The sequence below is a fragment of the Pyrgilauda ruficollis genome, unplaced genomic scaffold, assembly GCF_017590135.1.
Source record: "Pyrgilauda ruficollis isolate IOZ18807 unplaced genomic scaffold, ASM1759013v1 scaffold132, whole genome shotgun sequence".
Classification (NCBI taxonomy): domain Eukaryota; kingdom Metazoa; phylum Chordata; class Aves; order Passeriformes; family Passeridae; genus Pyrgilauda; species Pyrgilauda ruficollis.
Window position 1 is genome coordinate 346,108 of NW_024511655.1, and position 23,543 is coordinate 369,650.

General features: G+C 39.7%; 1 protein-coding gene across 2 annotated transcripts in view; it reads left to right on the plus strand.

The window, feature by feature from the left end:
- SHANK2 (SH3 and multiple ankyrin repeat domains 2) overlaps positions 1-23,543 on the plus strand; it is a 240,978-nt gene that overhangs the window by 121,531 nt on the left and 95,904 nt on the right. For both annotated transcript variants that reach the window (XM_041459183.1, XM_041459184.1), the window contains 2 exons: positions 10,271-10,353; positions 11,990-12,114. In XM_041459183.1, the coding sequence (XP_041315117.1) occupies positions 10,271-10,353; positions 11,990-12,114 (208 nt within the window). The remainder of the gene's footprint in view (positions 1-10,270; positions 10,354-11,989; positions 12,115-23,543) is intronic.

The window sequence follows — 23,543 nt, forward strand, 5'->3', positions numbered from 1 at the left end:
TGGGATTATTTTGGGGAGGGGGGAGAAAGGAAGAAAGGAGGATGATTAAGTTTCTAATAATTAGTATTTTTCATTCATGTGTCCCAGCCCCTGTGATGATTTAATTCCCTGCCCCAGAGCAACTTTGGCTGCCATTCTGTCACCTCATCACCAGATGAGCAAAGCCTCCATATGGTGCCTCTGGTTGGGAATGATGCAGTTGGAAGTTTTGGCAGCCCCAAATGGAACAAATAACTGGTGAGCTTGCACTATGGGCTTGCCTCCAATGGGAGTGATCTAAACCACTCTTCCCCCCCTCACCCCCTCTTTCCAGGCAGATTTTCACAAATATTTGTTGCATTTGGAGAATTTGATCTATGAGGCAACATTCTTAGGGTGGCTGGCAGGCAGCGTATGTGTTTTGTTCCTCTTGAAAGCTGAAATTACCTGAAATTGGAAAGGGGTGGATTTTCATGCTCAGTCTCTTTGGTGGTGCAAAAGGAAGATGTGAGAGGAGGGTGCCTTGTTCCTCCTGGGACAAACCAGATGTGCTAGAGCTCTGTTTCTTTAAGAAATGGAATTGAACCCAACAAAGAGGGAGCAGCTGAAGAGCAAACAATAGCTGGTGGTGGAGCATTCACCTAGACTAAAGGAGGCCTGGGCTTGAGTCCTGTGTGTGTCAGACTTAAATCCACAGCCTGAGCTGTGGCTGAATGCCAGGAACCTGCTGGACAGAGCAGGGCTTTATCCAAGCCCTTTGAAAGTGTTCCCCTTTCCCTGAGCCAGGAGCAGATGCTCTCTCCATCCTCGTGGATGTTAGAGGGTGCTCCATGGGAATGATTGGCAGATGCACCGACTGAGTGGCTGGTGATGCTGCTGGGGCTCCCTGCTCTCTCTGACACAAAATGTCAGCCTGTTTTTGGAGAGATGATGTCTGACAAGCACTAAAATGTATCAACAAAGCTTGGCTTTAAGGGATAAGTGTTACACAAAAACTGAGTTCATAGCAAGGTTCTGAGCAGAGGAATAGCGAGTGTTGAATATATGCACTAAGAAAAAGTGGCTACTGCATCTTTAGGAGGAAAAAAAACCTGTTACCCATGTGTCTTCTAATTTATCTAATTTTTTATAGGGCCCAGATAACAGAATTAAGAGTTTGGTCCTCCAATTGAAAACCAGGGGTGATACTGAGTAGATTGTGGGAACCTTTAGACCAGCACATCCAAACCTGGAGCCGTTGCACCTATGGCAGAGGTGGTTTACACCTCTACTGCAACCACTTCCAGCACCATCAGTTCTGAAATATATTAAAATTGGTGCATCTGAATTGACTTGAAATGATAAACCAACATCTTTACCTTGTCTCATGTACACATAAAATGAAAGCTTCATATTCCCAGAAATTCCACATCAGTGCAACCAATGAGCTGGATGTGAAAGGCAAGGGGGCAATAAAGACAGGTTCCAGTTCAGCATTCATGTAATTAAGAGAAGTCATTGCCAATTCAAATAAAATTGTAAAGTCAGTGATTTTTTCACTGCTACCAGCATTTTGGGCTAAACTGGCCATGCTTTGACAGAATTGCTGAAAATAATGATGTTGGGAGGCAGGAGAGCTGTTAAGATGGACATTTTGTCTTGCAGGTAAGCAAAATTTGGAGTAGACTTAAAATAACTCAAGAGCTTAGTGCAATTAGAGAAATGGAGAGGGAGAATATATTTCAGAAAAGAAGGTAGAGTTGCCACCTCCTTTCTGATGTTAATGAGACTGTGAAATAACGTGATTAGTCAGGATTTTTAAAGGGATATGTGAAAATTTAACTGTAATTTATGTCACCTTTACAGCTCTTTCATGCAAAATCCTAGAAAATCAAAGTTTCTCACTGTGCACTGTATTTTTAAAGCTCTTGGAGAAGAATAAAGATGTTTTCAGAAAAAACTTTATGCCTTTGGTGAGACCTCGTTTGTTTTGAGACAGAAATTCAAACTTATAAGTTATATACTAAAGGCATAACATTTTTTTGTCATAAAAATTTGCAGTGTGTTTAACATTGATTTAATCACTGTATTTTTCTGTGCAATGCAGACTTATAAGTGAAATGCCTCCACCTGTAAAGCTGAAAAGTACAGTCAGGGCTACTCACACTCCTTGTGGTCAGGGCTGTGTTTATTTTCCAAGGAATGCAGGACAGGAGGATGATAATTCCTCCTGCTCATCATAGCAAACAGGGTGTGATGGAAAACTTGAGGTTACCTTAAAACTAATCTGAAACTCATGTTTGTCATCAGTCCTGAAATCACCTGTTTCTTTCCCTATTTTGTAGCTTATTCTCGTTTAGACTCTCTTGGAGCAAGTGGAGTTATGATACCAAAATGTACTGTGAGTTCAATAATTGTTTTAAAGACTTCCAAGGTCAAACTGCTGCCTTAAAGGGCTTGTAGCACATCTAAAAAGTGTTAATAAAACACTTTCTGTTTATTTTCTTTTAAACCCAATGTGTGATTGAAGTTACTTCCCTTGTTCTGCCTTGGTTTCTTGTCCTATTCGATAACACTGAACATGTTCCTCTCCTTGGTACTGAGGTTGTCTGTGGTAATAATGACCAGTTTTAGCAAAAACAGCAGGAAAATTAAGAATTTTTAAAAAACCAACAGTATAAAAAACCACTGGGGTTTAACATCTATAATTAATATTCCTTTTATCTAAATACTTTATATGTTAAGATGACTAGGGAGAAAATTCCTATTTCTCTGTGGTTTGGTGGCAGCATCAGAAGCTGGAACTGCAGCTGGTTTGGGGTAGGAAAATACAAACCTTAACAGTAAAGTGTTTATCAGATAAATATCCTGGTTACCTAAACATATGTGAGTGTTTGGAGAGTCTGTTTGCCTAAGGCTCATCATATTAGCAATGAATATTAATATTTTCACAGTCCAGGCTCACATTGCTCAAATGCTTGATAAATAAAACTGAAAATTGCTGATAAGTATCAGGTGCAAGTGGAGTGTGTTGGAACCCAAAATATTCCTGTGCTAGGTGGAACATTTGTGTGAAGGAGGTGGAGGGACTCTGGGCTATAAAACTCTTCTGTTCCATTGCAGGAGGACTCCTGCCTCCGTGTCTCATGTCTGGTTTCCACTTTGTCATGTGTCATGTCATGTGAAATGACTGTTCATTTTTAAAAGAAAAATGAAATTAATTAATACAGAGGAATTAAGTTTTTATTTTTAAGTTCATTTTGCCACTTTCCTCCCCCCCAATGATTTTTTGTTTTCTCTCTACCAGTGCAGATGTGAAAGAATAATAACATTTCTCTTAAAAAGGCTAAAATACTTGGTTATTTGTGAGTGTGTATAAGTATATTCATACATGGGTATCAGTATACCCACACATATGGTACATAATATGCCTTCTATATACATTTGCTTAGGATTATGAACTTACTACTGATTTTTTTTATTGCCTTCATATCCTATCCTGAAATTCCTACATAATATAGACTCAGACTTTTACTAGATGATTTATCTTTCCAGGAAGTTGACTTCATGATTTGCTGTACCAGTATTTTATTTTACTTGTTGTAGATTCAGCAACTTAAGGTGAAACCAGGAAACAACCTATAAGTACCAATAGCCAAATCAATTTATTTGAAAAGTATTACTTTAGATTGGCTACTCCCTTCTCTTGCACACCAAAAAATCTGATAATTGGTGTAATTAAAAGCTGAGTAAAGGAATGTGGACTGAGGGGGAGAGAGAAAAAGTTTCTCCTTGGTTCTACATAAAGAAATTGTGCAACTACTCTGTACACTTCTGTTGTGAAATTCAATATTTCTCTTTTAAACCTATATTTTTTTGTAAAGTTTTGTAGCATAAACCCATTGAACTGTACAGCACTGTTACTCTCTTTAAGATAGGTTGCTTCTTGTAATTATGGGTGTTTTTTGTTTTTGTTTTTGTTTTTTTTTTGGGCACCTCTGCTGATCACAGGCTGGAAAAAGCAGCACCATCTTTCCAACTTCTTAATTCTTAGTGAATCCCTTCCTGGCTGACATTAGTATGGGTTTGGGGACTTAGTGAAGAACTGCTCTTTTTCCACCCAGGGTATCAAGTATTCAAAATCCAATAAAGATGGCTTGATTGCTTGTTTAGAAGTGTGAATGAAACACCTTTTTTAGGTGGAAGATGTGCTGTGAGGTTTTACTGGAGCCTGTGATTCCCTCACCGTGCAGTACAGATCCAGGACTGGAGAATATGTCCATGTCTTTAAAACAGCCACAGTTTGACATATCCCTCTTTCATCAGCAGATTTCAAAGCAAAATCTGCAGCTTTGCTGTTCTCGTGATCAAAGAGCTCCACAAGATGTTTACTAACTCTGGAGATACAGCACTGCTACAGGAGACTGGAAAGACAAATATATGAATATGGGGAGGTTACAGGAGTATTGCTGGAGCATCCTTTCTTATTTCCTGTTCTTTGTCTGGCTTGATCATAGCCAGCTGAGGAAGACACAGCTATGCCAAGTTTACCAAGGAGCAATTAGACCATGTCCTTTCTGTTGCAATTTGAAGTTGTTTGCCACAGGTGATAAAGCCAGAGAGGAACACAGTGCAAGCAGGGGTAATGGTGATCTTATCTGTCTTCTCTGGGCTTTTTGTTTGAGTGCCAGCTGTGCCGGTCAGGCACTGACACACAACCAATTGTCTGTGCCTGTGAAGATTCTACTCTTGGGTTTCTTTGAGAGCACCTGTGAAGCTGAGATCCCTAGGTAGTACTAAGCATCTGATTCCATGCTGCACTTCCATATGCAGCCCTGATTTTCCAGTTTATTTTTTTTAATTAAAAAACAGCAGAACGACTTGGAGAATTTTTAGTTCAAAGTGATTCTCTTCATCCCTTCTCTGTCATATTTTACTTATTGTATCGTGATCATATTCCTTGGACTTGTATCTTCAGCTGCCTAGTAAGGAATGTATCAATTTAAAGTTCACTGCTCTTCAGTATTTCTATTCTAATGCTAGGTTCTATCTGCCATGAGGAAAGTGCTGAGGCACTGACCCATCTAATTGGAAATATTTTCTTCCTCCCAAACACAGCTTGCTATAAACTTCCAGATAAACATGTGTTCTAAAGGAAAATCATTAGACTTGTCATATGAGACATGAGCATCGCTCAGCTGTACAGAGTGGGCCATCTCCCCCAGTTCTGGGATCCTAGGATGCTGTGAAGGGAGAGGTCACTGTGAGTTTGACTATTTAGTAGGCTACATCCCACTGTTTCTGTTTGGGCTGCCAGTGGGTTTTTTAGGGACAGCCTGTGTATTTTCCTATCTGCTGTGCACAGAACCCACTCGCTGCTGTAGCTGCTGCCTCTTGAGCAAGTGATTGCTGCCATGCCTGACACAGGAGAGCTGTGGGAGCTCTTATGTGAGACCTAAAAGTGGATGATTGATGCATGGGAAACTTGAGCAATCACAGAAAGTGTCGTCATTAATCTTGAAGGCCTTAATTAGTAGGATTAGCCAATTTTCCTGAAGCCATTAGAGTAGTTGACTATAAATTATAAGGTTGACCCCTTCCAGCAGTAACAGAAAATATTTTCCCACTGAAAGTTTGCTATATCCTACAATAAGGTTTGCTGTAGACATAATTTCCATTTTATGTGGTATCAGGACAGGTTACTTCCCGAAAAAAGGCAAAGAATATTTTTGATGTGCCTTTAACAGGGACTGACTGTTGGATAATGCACAAAGGGCTCCTCCTCTTGAGCAGATTTCCCAAATGCCCTTCTCTGGCTTGAGCATAACCACCATGAATTGGCCATCTTATCCTGAAAGGAATTAGTGTGACTGCTTCCAGACATTGCATATAAATTTATGGAATGATTTAGATATCATTTTATTGCACCTGGCAGAACACTTTATTCTTCTAGGATGTATCTTGTTGTGAACTCAGTAGATCTTTCCAAAAGATTGCAATTGCAAGAGTGCTGAGGAGAGGAAAAATGGCTAATGAAGAGATTTAGATTTACTCAGCCAACTGAAAGAAGTGAACCTGGAGAGAGCGAGGGCCACTTCTCACTCAAGGGGAGAGCAAGTCCTTACTGAAGGACTTGTGGACTCCCAGGCTACTGGAGCTGAAAAGATTGGGTTATGTTTCCAGGGGATGAATGACTGCAGGGAATCAGGAAAATAATTCCTTTTTACATTCATTTTTTCCTCTGCCTTAGGGGGAGACTGACAATTGACCAAATAACCATTTTTGTTTCCAGATAATGGTGATAATTTTCAGTGGATTGTCTACTTGCTGTTTTTCAGACTGAAATCAGCAATGAAACACTTGTCACGAACTTGCCTAAACACATCCTGTAGTCCTGATAGTCTCTACCTCTGTAATTTAGTACTTTACCTTATGGAATAAGTCATGCCTTAAGATAGGGTGTAGTTATCCCTGATGAGAACAGGAAGCCAGGTTTTGTGGGCCTGCCTCCAGCAGGAACCTACACTCCAACCTTTATTTTCTTCATACAGGTCTTTATGAAAGACTTGACATTTCTCCTTCCTTCCTGAGATATTATCCTAATGGGCTGTTAGCAAAGCAGACATTCCTGCTGTTTAGAAAAGCCCACACAAATGATGGTTGTTATGTGGAACAGTGCTGAGTTCAAAACTCACATATCTGTCTGATCATGGGCAAATCCTTCTATTTCCCTTTCTCCATTGGTCAGTTTGTAAAATTATGGAAATTGTAACAGCTCTGCACAGTTCTTGAGCCTTAAGTTGTTAAGGAAACTACATGAACTGATGAACAAGCATGTTTTATAATATCTGCTGCTTGAGTAAAGCAGAGATTTACATTGACTGTTATTTTGACCTGAAGTTTTATGATTGTCCTCCACACGGAAACGTCCTGCACTTGATAGGATGCCTTTTGCATTTAACTTTGCCTGCAATGAATCTTGGCCTTACACAGCCAAAGTCAAAGCAGTGCTTGCCCTATTTAAATAATGAGCTATTGATTTTAGAATTACTCATTTTATTACCACCATATGGAACTGGTCATATTCTGAGGATTTCTCTCTGAAATGGAGGCTGTTGAATTTTGGTTTGGGATGGGACAGAAATGGACTTCAGGGATTTTACCTATTGAAATTTGGCATTCACAGATAACAGGGACTGCCTGGCCTCACAGAGAGCTGTGCACTGGGAAGAGCCTGGGAAGAAATTCCTCTTCTTGCTTGAGCTCAGGCCTCTGAGCAGCTCCTAATGTAATGCCACCTTCATTTGTCACTGGTTGCTGTACCCTGTGTTCTGCTGCTAAGTATTTACAACACCTCCAGGATCAAAGAGATGCTGCCAAGAAGACTCTTGGGGAGAAATTTTGACCTAGTTTTACATTTGGCACCACTTTGCCTGCCAGAAGCAGGTGGACTGTGAACAGACCTTCGGTGGAGAGTCCACCCTGGCTGGCACAGACAGCCCTGGTATAGAAAAGTGAGCAAAAAAAGCAGCACTGCAAAGAGCCAGAGGTTAAATTCTGCCCCTCTTCTGCCTCCTTTTCTTGGGAATGCAAATTTTCTGGGAGAAAGGGTGTGCAGGTTGTAAATTCAGTTCATTTTTTTGTGTGCTTGTTTGTCTTCCCCCTTTTCCTGCTGCTGGTTCTTTGCTCTGCAGCACTGAGGTGTGTGGGGAGAATCAATTTGCTTTCTGTGGTTGCTTGAACAAGTTAAGCTACTCAAGCCATAGGATTTTTGCAGGTTTCCTGCTTCTAGGGAACATAAATGAGAAGAAATGCTACACATCTGATTTTTTCAAGCCTATCTTTTTATTTTCCAGGCTGTGATGCTGTTCTTTTCATGATTGCAACTGTATATTAGAAAGTTGTATTTGTCAAATGATAGAGATCAGTTTGTGTGCTTTCTCACCAAAAATCATGTTGTGTTTCTCCTTCCCTTCCCTCTCACCTCCCCCTTGCACGTAATTTTGTAAAATGTTGGCAATTTTGCGTCCCCACTTTCAGTACATGAACAGAATTATAAAACTGGGTAGTTTATGGAATAGATGTGCTGTACATGAGAAGAAAATCAGAGGTGGTTTTTATACCTTTAATCTGTAAGTGAGCCTGACTTGACAATGCCCATCCATTTCATTAGCTGGTTCTGGAAGGACCCTGGATGCCTAATTTTTTTGAATGTAGACCAGGAGAATTGATCCTGAGTTTGCTGAGCTGATAAACTTCTGAATTCTCTATATGGAAATGAATTGACATGAGAGTGGGATTTGGGGAGGGGATGAGAGGGGGTTCTTTGAATCAAAGTCTTGCTATAATTAGAATCTCAGAAGTTGCCTTCTAAGCTCTATTAAGCTATTGATTGGTTACAAAGAAACTTGAAGGGAATGGGTTTTATTAATTTGACCAAGTATTAAAAAAAGTAACACTGTTGACACTTCAGTGGACAAGCACAGGGACTCACCTTGAGAATGTGGTGGTGAAATGATGAAAATAAGCCAATGTGCTGGCAGGAGCAGTCAGTTTCAAGAACATCAGGATGTTGATGGAGAGTTTCAGTGGGCTCTGAGAGCTGCATATTCCATCCCATGCAGATACCCCTGAGCCGGAGGGTGTTGGGCTTTCTCAAGGAGCAGAAGTTTTTTAGCCTTAAGAACAGGAAATGTCTGAAAGACACAGTAAATTACAGTAAGTTGAGAATACAAAAGCTGTGGGTGCTGATGGAGACCATGTCTTGCCCACAAAGTCACCACTGTGGCAGTTTGAATTCATGTGTGGTGTTAAACACTCTGCAATTTGGAAGACAACCTTACATCATCACTTCAGCAGCCATGGGAAGTTTCATCCCGCAGAGTTGGAAAGGCACCAAAAGGATGGTCTGTGATGCACGAAAAATCTGGAGTTTGGAGGCTGTCCATTGGTGTCCTGATATCATCATCCCTCTCTTTGTTCAGAGCTTTAAATAAAAAGGTCACAATAATTTCTCTTTATTTAGTTTCCTCTTCCCCCTGGGGATTATTAATGGCCCTGAGGCAGATTCAGTCTTTCCTTGGATTTACTGCTTTGGGGACTGATTCTGTACCAGACCAGCAGGAACAGAAGTTGGCCAGTAAAAAATTAGGGAAAGCAAACTTGCTCATACTCCTTTCTATCTGAACTAGTTCTGTAGGTATTTTAAAGCAGCATAGTTTGCAGTGCTGACAATTCATGAACTTAACCCCTGCGACTCGTGCTGTGCAATGCTTTGGTACCTAAAAGAACATTCAAAAAAATTTTTTTTTCTTTGAGCTTATTTTTAGTAAACTTCATTTTTAATGAAAGCTATTGAACCCCTTAAGGCTTTTACAGATCGTTCCCTGTATCTGAAAGGTCCCATTTTAATGTGCATTTTGTGCATTTTCTTCATCTACCTTCTACTTTTATCTTAGCCAATGACAGTGAGATTCCTAAGGCTACTTTCTCTTTAAGGGAATACTGCTTACATAAATAGTCCTTTATACCATCTCCTTGTTTTATAATATTAATTGTTTATCAGGAGACAGGAAATATTCCTTAGAAAATGTGTTTTCCTGCTTGTGCATGCCTTGTTACTATTTCAATTATGCAGATTCTTGATGCTGTGGAAATTTGTGCTTGATGACGCCAAGGCAGCTGCACGTTGTTAGCATTGTAGGCTGTCAGATGATCATGTGGGATTCTTGCAGCATGCAACATTCAATAGGATTGAAAAAGGGCTTTTGATGCAAGGCATAGCTTTCAGAATATATTTGTGCCTTTTAGTTAGCTAATAGAAAATCATAATTTATTATCTTTAAATTTAAAATGCTGCCTCATTTTTCTTCTGGTTGGTTTCATTTTGGCTTCACTAGAAGATGCATCTGGTACATCCACGATTGAGGAGTTTATTAATGATACTGTCGTTCAGTTCACTTACTTTTTTTTCTTTTAGAGTCCTAGCTAGCCCACAGATTACATGATCACATGTTCATCCAGTCATTCATATAGAACACAAACCACCATGCATGATTTCTTCTTCTTTCTTTTTCCTCTCTGCCTTTTTTATTCCTTTTAAGTTGCTTTGTCATGTTCTCTTTTACCATCCAGCTTAGTCTTTGTCTTCCCCTTGCTGCTATTTGTTCTATATTTTCCCATGCTTGGTTACTGCAATATTATTTGATTAACGGGCTGTGATGATGATGAACCTGCACACTGGAGGAGCAGCTACTACAGTGGTGATGAAGGGATGTAATAATGGTCGCTATCCTCGGAATTCTCTCTACAGTGACTGCATAATAGAAGAAAAGGCAGTGGTCCTGCAGAAAAAAGACAATGAAGGATTTGGATTTGTGCTCAGAGGGGCAAAAGGTATGTGCTTCTGTGTGTGTGTGAGTGTGTGTGTGTGATGTGCAGTGGCATGAAGAAATTTATACATCTCAGAATATAAGCAGAAATTATTCTTGGTGCACTTGGTTGCTAGACAACAGGATTCTCTGTATGCTATACTACTCCGATGGATTTCGGTACCTTCTCTCTGAAGCCGTTTGCATTTTTACATAGGAGAAGCACTGCATAATCGTTTTGGGGGGAGAAAGTTTTGCCTGTATTTTTCTCATGCTGGTGGATGTAGTATTTTGCCATTAATCTGTTCTGTTGTGCAGTTTACTTAACTGTGGGAAACCTGCTTTCCTCAAAAAAACTGCTGCTTTATTTCAAATGCCAGCCTGATTGAATAGGGCTGCGTATAGGAATAGACAATAGAGGGATGTTTTGTTTAAAATAGGTGTGGATCTTCTGCAAGGTGACATTGGTGCAGTTTTAGTATGAAAATATGATCTTTTTTTATATCTTGAGAAGCTGCACGTATGTTGCATGGCCTGTAGTGTGCTCATTTTTAAAGCTGTTCATATGTTAAGCTGCACGGCACTTCTCTGTAGGCTAAAATGTGTCACGGTGGCATTCCTAGGAGTTAAAAAAGGCATTCTATTTAATGCTTTGCTTTTTAACTTTCAGTGCAGTTTGCTCCCTTTGTATTTTAAAAAAGAACATATATATGTGATGGTATGTCCCATCTCTTGCTCCCCCTCATTTCACATGGGTTCTCCCTTGCCTTGCTTGAGCATGAAAATTATTCCATGTCTTCATTCTCGGGACATGGCTTTTGCTCTCCCTGTTCCCCACCCCTAAGCCTAAACCGGTGCCACCGTGGATTTGCAGGGCTGGGAAAGCTTTGCCAGTTTTAGCCAAATGAAATGTTTGGAGTTGAAGCAGGGAAGCCCAAGGCACTGCCTTATCTCTGAGTGTTGGTGTGGGTTATCAGTGCTTTGAGCAGGGCTCACTCCCTCTGGCTGAGCCCAGTGGTTTCCCCCAGATTTTCTCTGTAGCAGCGGGGGCAGCTCAGGTGAAAGACCCAAGGACTTTTCTGCCCATGTGTACGTGACACAGAGGGGCAGGCACGGCTGTCACAGGGACAGCTGTGCCTCCTGTCCTAAAAAGTGATTTCTTCTGGTCTCTTCTTTGTTATGCGCATCTAAATTTAGGAAGGGAAAAAAAATTCTGGTTCATTTTTTTTCATCCTTTGCCACCCACCCCAGCCCCCTAGTTTGGCCAGATGCTCTCTCCTGGCTCCAGCACATAATTCATTTTTAGGTGGATGTTGCCAGAGTTACAGCATTCTGCCAGGCACACAAAAGGGTTACTTGAGCCAATACTGAATATCCTGGAATATCAGAACCCAGCTATTGCCTGGTGCAGCTTGATTTAGTTTGTGTCAGGAAAGGAGCAGGTATTTCTCCCTCTGGAAGGAAGACCTGTGGATTGCTATTGCAGGGGGGTTGCACTCTGTCCCCAGCATCCTGATCTTCCGTGAGGCACATCTCTCTCACTTCCAGCACCCAACATTTTTTAACCCTAAATCGGAATGGCCAATGATAGGCCTGTAGTCAAGTGGTATTTGCAAGCACTCCCTAACTTTCTTTTTTTAATGTGGTATTTATTTTTAAAGCTGACACACCAATTGAAGAATTCACCCCAACTCCAGCCTTTCCTGCTTTGCAGTACTTGGAATCTGTGGATGAAGGGGGAGTAGCATGGCAAGCTGGCCTGAGAACTGGAGACTTTTTGATCGAGGTAGGAGATCCTGAAATTTGATTCTCAGTGCTCTGTTGGGGAAAGAGTGATGTTCCTGGTGGAGAATTGACTCTGGAAAAAGTGTGGGATGCCTCTGAGTAGCAAGTTCTGTGGGCTAACACCAGTGGTGTGCTTCACTTGATCAATTTAAAACTTCATGCAGCATACAGGAAAGCAGTGACAGAGAACAATGGTCAGGCTGGCTGGGAATTTTCTGGTTGTTCTTTTTGTCCTTTGGGAATACACTCTCAGAGATATCTGGGAGGTCGTAGTTTTCTTTCAGTTATTGAAATTTAGATGAATTTCAATATTTATTGTGGGCTATCAGTTCTGGTTTCTTCTAAATATTTTCAGGGAGTAACCAAAATTAATGATTTTTTATGCAACTATTTCTGCACTCAGAAATATCCATGGTCCAGTGGCGTTTAGTAACCATGGAGAATAAAGCAAATTACTTTGGCTTGAAATTGAATTTTTCCAACACTACACTGAAATACCGAAAAAAAAAACCAACCCAAAAAACCAATTAATATTATTGCAGTATAAATTACTTTATAAAAAGGATATATTTAAATACTCTGTTCATTCATACCAAAAATATCTTCACGTTTGATATTTTGGAGGAATTTTTCGTTGGTGTTTTAGGTTTTGTTTAAAAAGTTGGTTCTCCTTTTGAGTGTTGCTGGGCAGTTTACAGCAAAATCATGATTTAGGATTTTTCTTCCTCTTCCCCCCACAACCTCTTCATGACGAACAAAGGGATGCTGTGGTTCTGTGAAGTCAGGTACTGAAAATAGGGCTTTTGGGATGGATTGGTCAAGCCCTGTCTGTAAGATCTATTGATTTTACATTATTTGATGTGTTGTTCTTCAGGCTCATGTATGGTTTGGTAAAATACTTCTGGTGTTACAATGTTTATTTCTGCAGAGCTGGCTTTTGCATGCTGGAGAGGGTACAACACGCAGCTTTTTTTGGAGTGCGCCTTGAACTCCCATGGTGATTGAATTTAAATAGTTGCACCACTTCCTCACACTGTAGCTGTGAAAGAACAGGCATTGCAGGCTTCTAAAGTAAATAGATATGCATTTTTTTCTCTGTCTTCAAGCACATTTCCCTTGCTGTTTGTTTACTTAAGGAGAAGCGTTTAGCATTAGAGACCAGCTTACAAATGGAACTGCTGTGATCCCTGGGCAGGAATCCTTCCAAAGCTCTCCCTATTCCTATTAGGTGGGGTTTTGAAACAAGGCTGTATTTTTAAAGGTGGGTTTCTTGTTAGGCTTTTAATCCACGGGAAGTATGAAGAGTCTGTACTGGCAGATTGCACAGATAGAATTGATGGTGAGCAATGTGCAGTTTAATTCACTATGGAATGACAAATATGCCCATGGATTTTTAAAGATCTCTGAAGGGGTGGAAGAAGGGGGTAGCTGATTCTGCACAAAGCTTTACTGTTTTTTTGGCAAATGAGAGAAGAATTATAATTAATTGTCTAGACAATTTACTCCTAGCCTTAGCTTAGAAGAGCAGCTAAACATGCACATACAGTGCTGAATCAGGAGGACGTTAATCCGTACTCCAGCATATTTGTAATTAATTCTGAAAGAAGCCATTATTACATGCAAATCAAATCCATTTCTGTGTAATTTATGTTCATCGGGGTTATTCCGTTCTGAATTTTGCAACTTAATTAAGAGGATATGATAATCCTGAGAAATGACAACTTGGCTGTTGCACGAGACTTTTCTGTTGGAGAAAGGCAGGATTTTTTTTCTGTTTTATGGCCAACATGCAGTGCACAGCCCTGGCTGGATGGAGAAAGCCATCTTTAGACATATTTACAGTGATGCAAAAGACTGTTGAAATAGAAGTCCACCTGCACTTCCAGGAATGCCAAACTACTTTATCTTTTGTGTTGAACTAAAAGATTTAAATTTACACGCCAGCGAGTGGTTGTATGCCCTGGTGTAGTCAGCCTGCCTTGCTGCTAAATGATTTCTCCCATGACTCTGAAGTTTATGCTTCTGTGTGTAAGTGCCACCTCAACCATTTGTATGTAACATCAGGCATTTATCATAAATGTCATATGAATAATAAAAGAGTTAATGGGCAACCAGGGTCCTAATTAGTGCTATTTTTAACACTCGTGGTAGGTGCTGGGCGTTAGGGAGGGGAGAGTCCAGTTTGGTAGGGGGGAAAATGAGAGGCAGAGCAGACCCTTCATTCTTGCTTGAGGAGGTTTGGTGGCTTGGGGTCTTGGAGATGAGGGGAACCTCACTGTGGAAAGACAGGTTTGACAGGGAGATAGATCCTTTCTTTGCAGAGCACAAAGGTAGGAGGACGGGGCATCATTTCTTTGTGTACAGGTCTGGAATCTTCTGGAGGAGGGAAAACTTCAGTATCATCTATGAGGCATTATAATAATTCATGTTTGGAGCAGAACAAATGAAAGATCTATACAGAAAAGGAAGAAAAGGTGCTGTTTTGCTCCAGCAGATAAATAGAGTAGGGATTACCTGGAAGAGCTGGTGTTGTATCATGTGACTGAGTTTTTAGCAAATGTGCAGTTCCTGATTTGTCCAACCTGTACAACTAATTTTAACATGAGACTTCAGAGATGAACATTACACTTGCCCTTGGAAACAGTGCTCACAGAGTCTCCATGGAAATTTCTGACAGTGTGTGGTTTGTCTCCTCCTTGCTTCAAACCCAACAGCGATTTTTATGTTAAAAATTGTAAAATGTGTAGTGGCTTTCCTGTATAGAGCACAGGGCAAATGTACTGGAAAAGTGCAGGAGAAGTTTTAGACATAAAAGAGTGAGGTAGAGGCAGCTGTCAATAGATGTGGATTTTCATAAGCAATTTAAGAGATGCCAATTCAATGTGATTTTTTTTCTTAGCTTTGATGAACAATCAGAAAACAAGGATGGTTATGATTTGGTTGTTATAACTGACATTTTATAGCTTGCCCTATATGTTATTTTTCACTATTTTAGCTGATGTTTTCTTGAATCTTGATATCGGCCTGATTGAAAAGATAGATAAAAGTAAAGCAACATATTAGGCCAAATGCTAAATACTGCAGTCTCCATTAGAAAGGTTAAAAAATTACAACCATCACTAATTCCTTTGTAGGTCATTAATAACTCATCTGTGACTGGATTCTATGCTATAACTGCTCAAGTTTGGAAAAATTCAGAGAGTTCTGCCTTGAGACATGACTTCAAGAATTCTTGAATGTGGGGTTGTGTTGGAGATTTGCTTTGATGACATAAACAAGTCTAACTATTTTTGAGTAAAGAAATCCATTAAACTAGAAGGCCTGTTTTCACTCAGAATAGAGTTTTGTGGAGGGTTTTAGTGCAGTAGGATATAGTGTCTTTTAAAGTTAACCCCCAGTGGATTACTAACTGTTTGTTAGTGTTGTCCCCATGAGTGTGCAGCTGTTCTGCAGGTGTTGCCTGATGTGGCTCGTGGGGATTTTCCCTGTCACACAAACAATAATGTTGCAATATCAATACTCACAAAGCCAAGTTAATTCTGCAATATTTTACCAGAACAATGCATTTGTTCTCTAAATGAGGCATTGTAGTTTGCATTATTGTGCCATAAAATCTCTTATTTTTCTAGAGAAATTGAAATGTTATTGTCTTTGGAATAGCATAGCTGCTTATTTACATTCCAGTTAATATGTAAACTAGATAAACCTGGTGAATTATTCATTTAAAAATAAAAACAAAAGGGCAAAATTCAAGGTTTAATTTGAGGATCAAAACCAGAGATGGTAATAGAAGAAATGTCATCATTTTGCTGCAGAACTCTTCAGCTGGTACTTGTACTAAGACATACGAAATATCTGTAGTATAACTGCCTGCATTTCTTCATCCTCAAAAGCTTATACAATTTACAGTACAAACTTTCCTTTAACTGGTTTTGGGTAGAAAACAAACATTTTATTACAGAGAGCATTATTTTATCATTGTATTAAAAATATCTGTCCTCTGACTGCATGTAAGAAGTTGCAATAAGCATTTAGGGAGACATTAATAAAAAATCTGAAATATTAAAAAAAAAAAACAAACAACAGAAAAACTCCACCTTTATACACACATGTTTAGCAATAGGCTACTGGTTTTATTCCAGTAAGCACTTTATACAAACTTGAAATCATCTGTAGGAAGCAAACTTTGGACTTTATTGTTGTAGCTTAAACTCTAGTAATTAGGAATGTTTTTAGCAATGTTATGCCTACATTGGTATTCAGTGGCTGGGTGAATTAGTGGTTTTACAAAGCCAGCTATTACTGATTTCAATCCTTTTACCAAGAGAGGAGCCTTCCCATCCTTTGATAGTTTTCATTAATTACCCCCAGGTGTGTTTTCTACTATTTCTAGTGTGAACTCTGCTTGCTTCTACCACCAGATAGAAATGTAAATTATTTATTTTTTTTTCTCATGGGCAGACTCATGAGAACCATGATACTTTTTTCCCTCCTGGAAATAACTGGAGGCTTTGTTAATGGCTTTGTAAGAACCGGGATTCTCACGTTGCAGCTGAAAGTTTGCTGCTCTCCTCCCAGCTGTATGGACACCAGCTCCATGCAGTGCTTAATAAGAGTGCTGTGTGTAGGAGGAAAAAAGCAAAGCCATATTCTCAGTACATTTCTGAGGGCTGGATTTAGCTCTCAACTTAGGCCTTTCTGAGGGACCAGCAGAGTCAGGTCCACGTTAGTTCAGTGTCTTGCGGGAGGGTTTTTTGTTGCCAGCTTGGCTGCTGCTCCTGCCCAGCCAGGGAGCCTCCTGTTTGGCAGGAGAGCAGCCAGGCTGGGAGCTGCTCTGTTCCTAGACAGCACCTACTTTGGGTTTGGATCAACTCTACAAACATCTTTTTAATGATGAGGGGTTTGCCAAAGCTGCAGCAGCACTGCAGTGCTTGAGCTTCTGGAGAGGGAGTTCCTGGCCAGGGCAGGGGCTTGGAACTGAATGGGCTTTGGTGCCTTCCAAAAAAAGCCATTCTGGGATTTTTGATGTATGTACATAGCACCAGGTTGGGCACCACTATTTTTAAATCTGCATATTTAAATGGCACGCAGTTTGATTTAACCAACCATTAGAGGAAAAAACTTACTTCTTTTAACCAGTTACTCATCATCCTCTTGGTGACATCTGTAAATTATGTCTATTAAGCACCAGCAAGCCACTGCCTAAAATGCAAGCTCTCAGACTCCAAAGAAAACTTTCTCTCTGTTTTGCTTTTGGAATTCTGCTAGCTACAGATGTACTGGAGGGTTGGGACAATGGGCTCTTGGAAATAGAGCAGCTGTGGTACTAGTGTGGAGCAGTCTGGTGTATCTGTGCAGCATCTGACCAAGGGAATTAATTTTTCCCTTAATTTTTCACTTAATGGAGAAAGTGTTTTACTTACTCTCCACTTAAACTCAGTAACTAAGGGTTGGTTTGGGTTTTTCTTAATTTAGGTTTTTAGTGGATGGTGGCACCTGAGTGAAATTATTGTGCCCTCAGAGTGCTTTGGGTGTGCACAAACCCACTGTACATTACTATTTCTGATTGTTCTTTTTATCTGTTTTTAACATATATCCTCTAACCCATAGGAAGTGATAGTGTTCCAAATGTGCCGGTGTCATCATTAAAAAGAGAAACAAATCTTGGTTAATTTTTAAAATACATTATTAAGACTGTTTTCTTTTTTACATAGATGGAAATGAGCAGACAAAAAATAATTTGGTTCTTAAAGGATCTCAGTTATTCACACACAAGCAAGTGATGTGCTTAAAAATAAGAACAAAGAGCAGACAAGAATGAAAGCCCTTTGCTTTACTGGCTGTGAGCAGAACTGGGAAGGAATTTCCTTTAGCCTTGACTCTCCATGAGGTGTATACTGGGCTTCTGGTTCCCCAAAATTCAACAAGTAGCTCTTTGAAACTCAGAGCTCATTTTTATGCTCATTTGAGAGGAGGATTTGCAAGGAATTGTGATGATAATGGCAGCAACATCCAGAGCTAACTCTGTGTCCATTCAGTTCTCCATTTTCAGTTTTAAGGCATTTGGTCTTGATGCTGCAGTATTTTAGCAGAATTTCCTGACATTCCTGTCCTGAGGGATTCTGCCAAAGCTCGCGGGACTGCACGTGGAGTGTGGAGATATCCACAGGGAACTTTCTGACTCCTAGTGAATATGAAAACCACTGTTTCCCCAAATTCCTACTACAAAATCCTCTAAAAATAGCAAATTTGTATAAAGTTGAGCTGCTTAGTATAAATAGCCAGTTCTTGGTGACATAGAAGCCATCCAGTGGCATCCAGCCACCTTGGCCATCCTGTGATTCACATAAAGCTCAGTTCTGGATGGTCTTCACTCATGCAGAAATCTGTCCAGCATCTCTTCAAATAGCACAGGAATAATGCATCTCCTCCATTTCCAGCTCTCAGATGTTGGGATTAAGTATTAAAACTAACACCAAATAAATAAATGCCATTTCTGTGGTGTGGCTGGGCAATTACCACAAGACATTCTAGTAAAATTAATTTCCCTGAAGGCCATTGGCTTTTTTTAGTCTCTGGATACTATGGAAACCTAGTTGCTGGATTGGAGCTATATGAAAAACACTACTTGTGCCTGGTATTTAAGGAGAGAAAATACTGTTTCTTTTAATTGCAGGATGTTGCTACAAACCTAGAAAACTGCAGGTGAGGGAAAGGAGATGAATTTTTTCAAATGGTGGAGAATGAACTGGCAGACTCCTATTGCTTAGGGCAGAGCTAATCTAAAAATCTGGAATTTTGCCTTCTTTATTTTCTTTCTTTTTCCTTTTTCTGGGGGAGGTGCATGCATCTCACAAGCAGGAGAAATACTATCACATGTGTGTGTCATGGTTTCTTTATTTATAGACAGGGGTTTTTTTTTCTATTCTGAGACTGCCAATCAATTTGTCTGACACTGAAATGCTCAGTTCACCTGCTGGTTTTGTTTCATGAGCCACGAGTCTGTGCAGAGGTTAAAAGGAAGACTAGGAATATCTGATCATCATAGGCTTCATGAGCAGTAAACTTCTCCTCCCTCACTATCCCAAAATGTCAAGTTTTCTGAAAATATAGCTTCACTCATGGACCCCTACTAGGCAAATATATCTTTGCTATTATCTCCAAATCTGAAAAAGCAAATGAGAACTCTGTAGGTGGACATGTACTGTATTCATTTAGGGGCTTTTGGTTGGATTTCCTCAGTGTCATCCCCTTTTAACCTTTATGGTGGAATGAGGGTCCTAAACTGTTCTTGAGGTTTTTGAGGGGTTAAATAAATCCCTAATGTTGGTACACACAGCAGGCTACCCACCACTTCTGTGTGGGTGCTAAGAACTGCAGAAACACTTGATTTGAAGACACTCTGAACTTTTGGGTCTGATCTAGCAGAAGCTCTGCATTCCTTTGATTAATATTGCTTTTATATCCAATCTCTAGCATGCATCCTCACAGAAGACTGGGTTCAGATTTAATCCATTAATTGCTTTAAAAAACCAAGAGAAGGTTTCCTTCCCCATTGCTATTCTCCTGCTAAGATGGCTAATGGTAAATACATGGGAATATTCAGTGTTATCCCAATAAATGGTGGCCATCCCATTCAGAGCTGCTATGCTCCTCTGAAATTACTGTGCAACTCTGCAGGACACCAGTAAAGGAGAAGGTGGCTTTCCAAGGAATCCCTGCCTAGTTTTTTTCTCTACTTTCAAAGCATTTCCCATGCCTTGTGACTGTGTGGCTCAGCAAATTGATCTAATAAGCAAATTGAAATGTACTTTAAATCAGTCAGATTAGAAATAATATTTTACATCCTGTTGTGCCACTGATAGGAATCTTCGGAGACTCTTGTATTTAACAATGAAGGATAATAATCATTTATCACTACCTTGTTTTTTGCCTCATATATTCTGGCAGCTGTCTAGGAAGGTGGATTTCTTGTTCTCCTCATCTTGTTGTAGAAAGTTTTCAGTTGTTAGAAAACCATAATTTGTCCATGGTCAAAATAGGATCTCCTGTGTTGTCTTCATGGCCAAGCGGTGACTTCTTTGTTTTGGGTTCTGGATGTGGCTGCACTTGAAGGTCTCTGAGAGCTTTGCTGATCAGAGCACTGGGAATTGTCCTAGCAAATACATTAAAGTTTCTCAAGAATGAGTGTGTAGGATGATAGGATAAGAGTAGGTACCCAAGTGTTCCTTTATTTGCTGGTGAAGAGAAAATTTGAAAGCATAGAAGTTCATTAAAAAAAAAAAAAGTAATGGAAGAGTTTATTTACAACCTGTTACAAAAAGGGTTGGTTCTGGACAAATATCATACAAAAATCTGCAAAGCAGATACAAAAGTCTTGTGTTGATTGTTGTATTTTATTAAAAAAGAAATACAAGCAGCAACATCCAAGAATCCTTTTTTATTTCACCACATCAATCTTCTTGGTATTTTTACTGCTATTCCTTCTTCCAGAACTGTTCTCCAAACAACTGCTATTGTTGCTAATGGACATGACCTATGACTTTTCAACACCAAATACATTTGTGAGAAGCCATGGTCATTGCTGACAGGCTTGTGAGTTGTTAACTGCATCTGGTGTATTTATTTACACTGGGGATGATTATGGCTCACTTTAGCTCCTAAATGAAAGAGGAAATTGTTTTTAAATGACCAAAACATCCATTGTAATGATTTTGTAAAAGTTTCTTACGTCTTTTTATATCTGAATTTGCCTTATTGACTGTACCTATTTTGGAGCTGGCTTGTACAAAACCAGATTGGGATAGGAATTGGGATGGAATTGAAGATGGGTTTTGTCTCAGAGTAGCTCTTTGGTTCCGATAATTCCCTGTGCATTTTTAGAATAGTTTGGAGATATTTAACAGAAATCATGTGCACACCTAAAAAAGTGGTGGTTCTTCAGAGCTGGAAATGACGTAGGCAGCTGTTATCCAAGACTCAAAGACTAGGAATATTCATCTCCAACTCTCCTTTTCCTGCAGTTTTTTTCCTGTTTCTTTGTATCCCAGGCAAACCTCTTAGTTCTTGTTCAGAACTTAGGTCCTTTTGTTCCTGGCAAAGGAATCTGGGTGCCTGAACTCATTCCTATTGGGTCTCCTCAAGGGATTGATCAAGGGAGTTTTCTCTGGATGAGTCTTGTTCCATGTGTAAAGGTATGAAAACCTCAGGCCTGAGACCTGGTGTTTCTCTTTGGCAGCTCTGAAAGTAAAGAATCATTGCAAATAATGCCAAATTGAGCAACTGCTGCCATTTTAAGACTATGACAGCCATTGCCTCCTCCCCCAAGGAGCAGGATAAGAGGAAATGACCTCAAGTTGGACCAGGGGAGGTTTAGATTGGATATTAGGCAAAATATCTCCCCAGAAACAAGGGCCTAGAACACTGCCCAGGGTGGTGGTGGAGCCACCATTGCTGGAGGGATTTAAAAGCTGTGTGGAGGTGGCACTGGGGACAGGGGTCAGTGGTGGCCTTGGCAGTGCTGTGTTAGTGGTTGGATTCAGTGATCTTTGCAGGTTTTTCCAACCTAAACCATTCTCTGGTTCTATCCTTGCAAAGAAGTTGGGATCACTTGCAGGAGTTTAGGATTCTGTGAGGAAGTCCCAGCTTTCTCCAGTTGCCTTATCCAAGTTCTCATGTTTCAGCTGCTTCACTGGAACTGGAAACGCTGGATTCAGAACATTCCTGTGGTGGATGCATCTTCTGATGGCTGCATGTGGTGGCTGATCTGTGGTGGATCCTCTCTGAACTATTCAAGTGCTCCTAAAGCAGCTACACTAAATCTTGTCGTTCAGGCACTGACTTTTTCTTGTCCATTTTCAAGGCAGATTGAAATGAAGGTTTGATTCATTTTGGGTAGATTAGGATCTTGTAATGTTAATATTAACTGTTGCTGGAATAGGAAGATTGTATGCGTAGGTTTTTCCATCTCTGAAGGTATTATGTAATGGGTAAATTCCTGTCTTTAAAACAGGAAAGGGTTTTAGAAAACAGGGAAGGGTTTGGAACATAAAAATGGAACTGGTACAATATTTGACACTGTTGTAAAAGTCACCAAGAATAGGTTTTCCACACAGGAATATTGCCACCTTCCTGACATTACAGAGGAAATTTTAATGAGTGAAATTCCTCCTTCATTTGCATACTAACCCATATCTAATTGCTGGATTACTGTTGAAGCTTCTGCTTGACTCTCTGAATATTAAAAAACATTTGATATTTTAAGCAGTTTTATATTTTCTGTTTTGCTGCTTTCAATGTACAAATGAATGTCATTAATCCAATTTACATATTTCTAAAGACCTTTTGATGTAGTAAGATGTAAAAGTTGTTTATTTTAATTTTTTTTTTTTTTTAGTGACAATCTTATATGCAAAACTGCTGCTGCCATGCAATTATCCACCCAGATAGTTTTAACACAGTTACTCATAATCAGCACAGATCAGTGACATGACAGCAGTTTTGGGGAGATGTATGACCTGTTCTAAGCTTTAACTTTCAAATTGGCATGAATGTGCAAATCCACATTTAGAAAACTCTTTTTCTTATTTATTTGTCTCCGTGGGAGACTATCAGGGGTTTGTTGTTTTTTGGTTTTGGTCTTTTTTTGGTTTTGGTTTTTTTTTTTTTTCCCTTCTAATATCTCAATTTTATCATATTCTATAGACAAGGAACATTTTTCTTCCCACTTTGGATTTTGGTTTCCAGTCTACAGGGATCTGAGTAAAGAAATGCTGTCTTCAATAAAATATGCCATGTTTGCACAGCAATTTCTTTATTGTTCTGCACTAATGTCTTTGGGAGAAGTGTCTCTTTTGAATTATTATTTTAATTAGTTTTGATTCACGTTGGTTCCTGTTCTCTCCCGTGTACACTGAGAACTCTCTCAGCACAAAGTTTACTCTGAAAACTGCCCTGTTACTGTAACAGACATTAAAAAATCACTTGGTCTGTAGTTGTGGGAAGGTTCCTGCCCATCTTGTCCTTCATATACTAAATGTAAAATGAGGTCTTTAGTCTGCAGATTTGAGAATTTGCTTAATGTGGAGTTTGGAGTGATGTGTGCAAGCTCAGGCTCAATAACCCATTCCCAAAGGATGCTCCTCCTCTCTGCAAGCCCTGTCTGCTTCTTGCACAAGAAGGGGTTGATTTTATTTGATGCTTTCAGTGTAGATAATCTGTATTTACAAGGTTTTGTAAGATCCAGTCTCAATGCCCTCTGCTCATCTTTTGATAAGTTCAGCTTTGAGTGTTTCATTCTGATTTGGAGTAATATCCTTCAAGTAGTTGATGAGCTGCTATTAAACAGGCAGAGACCAAAAATAGATGAAATGTAATCCCAGCATACTTCTCTTCATTTGTCAATCTTCTTGCTAATGACGAAAAATAAAT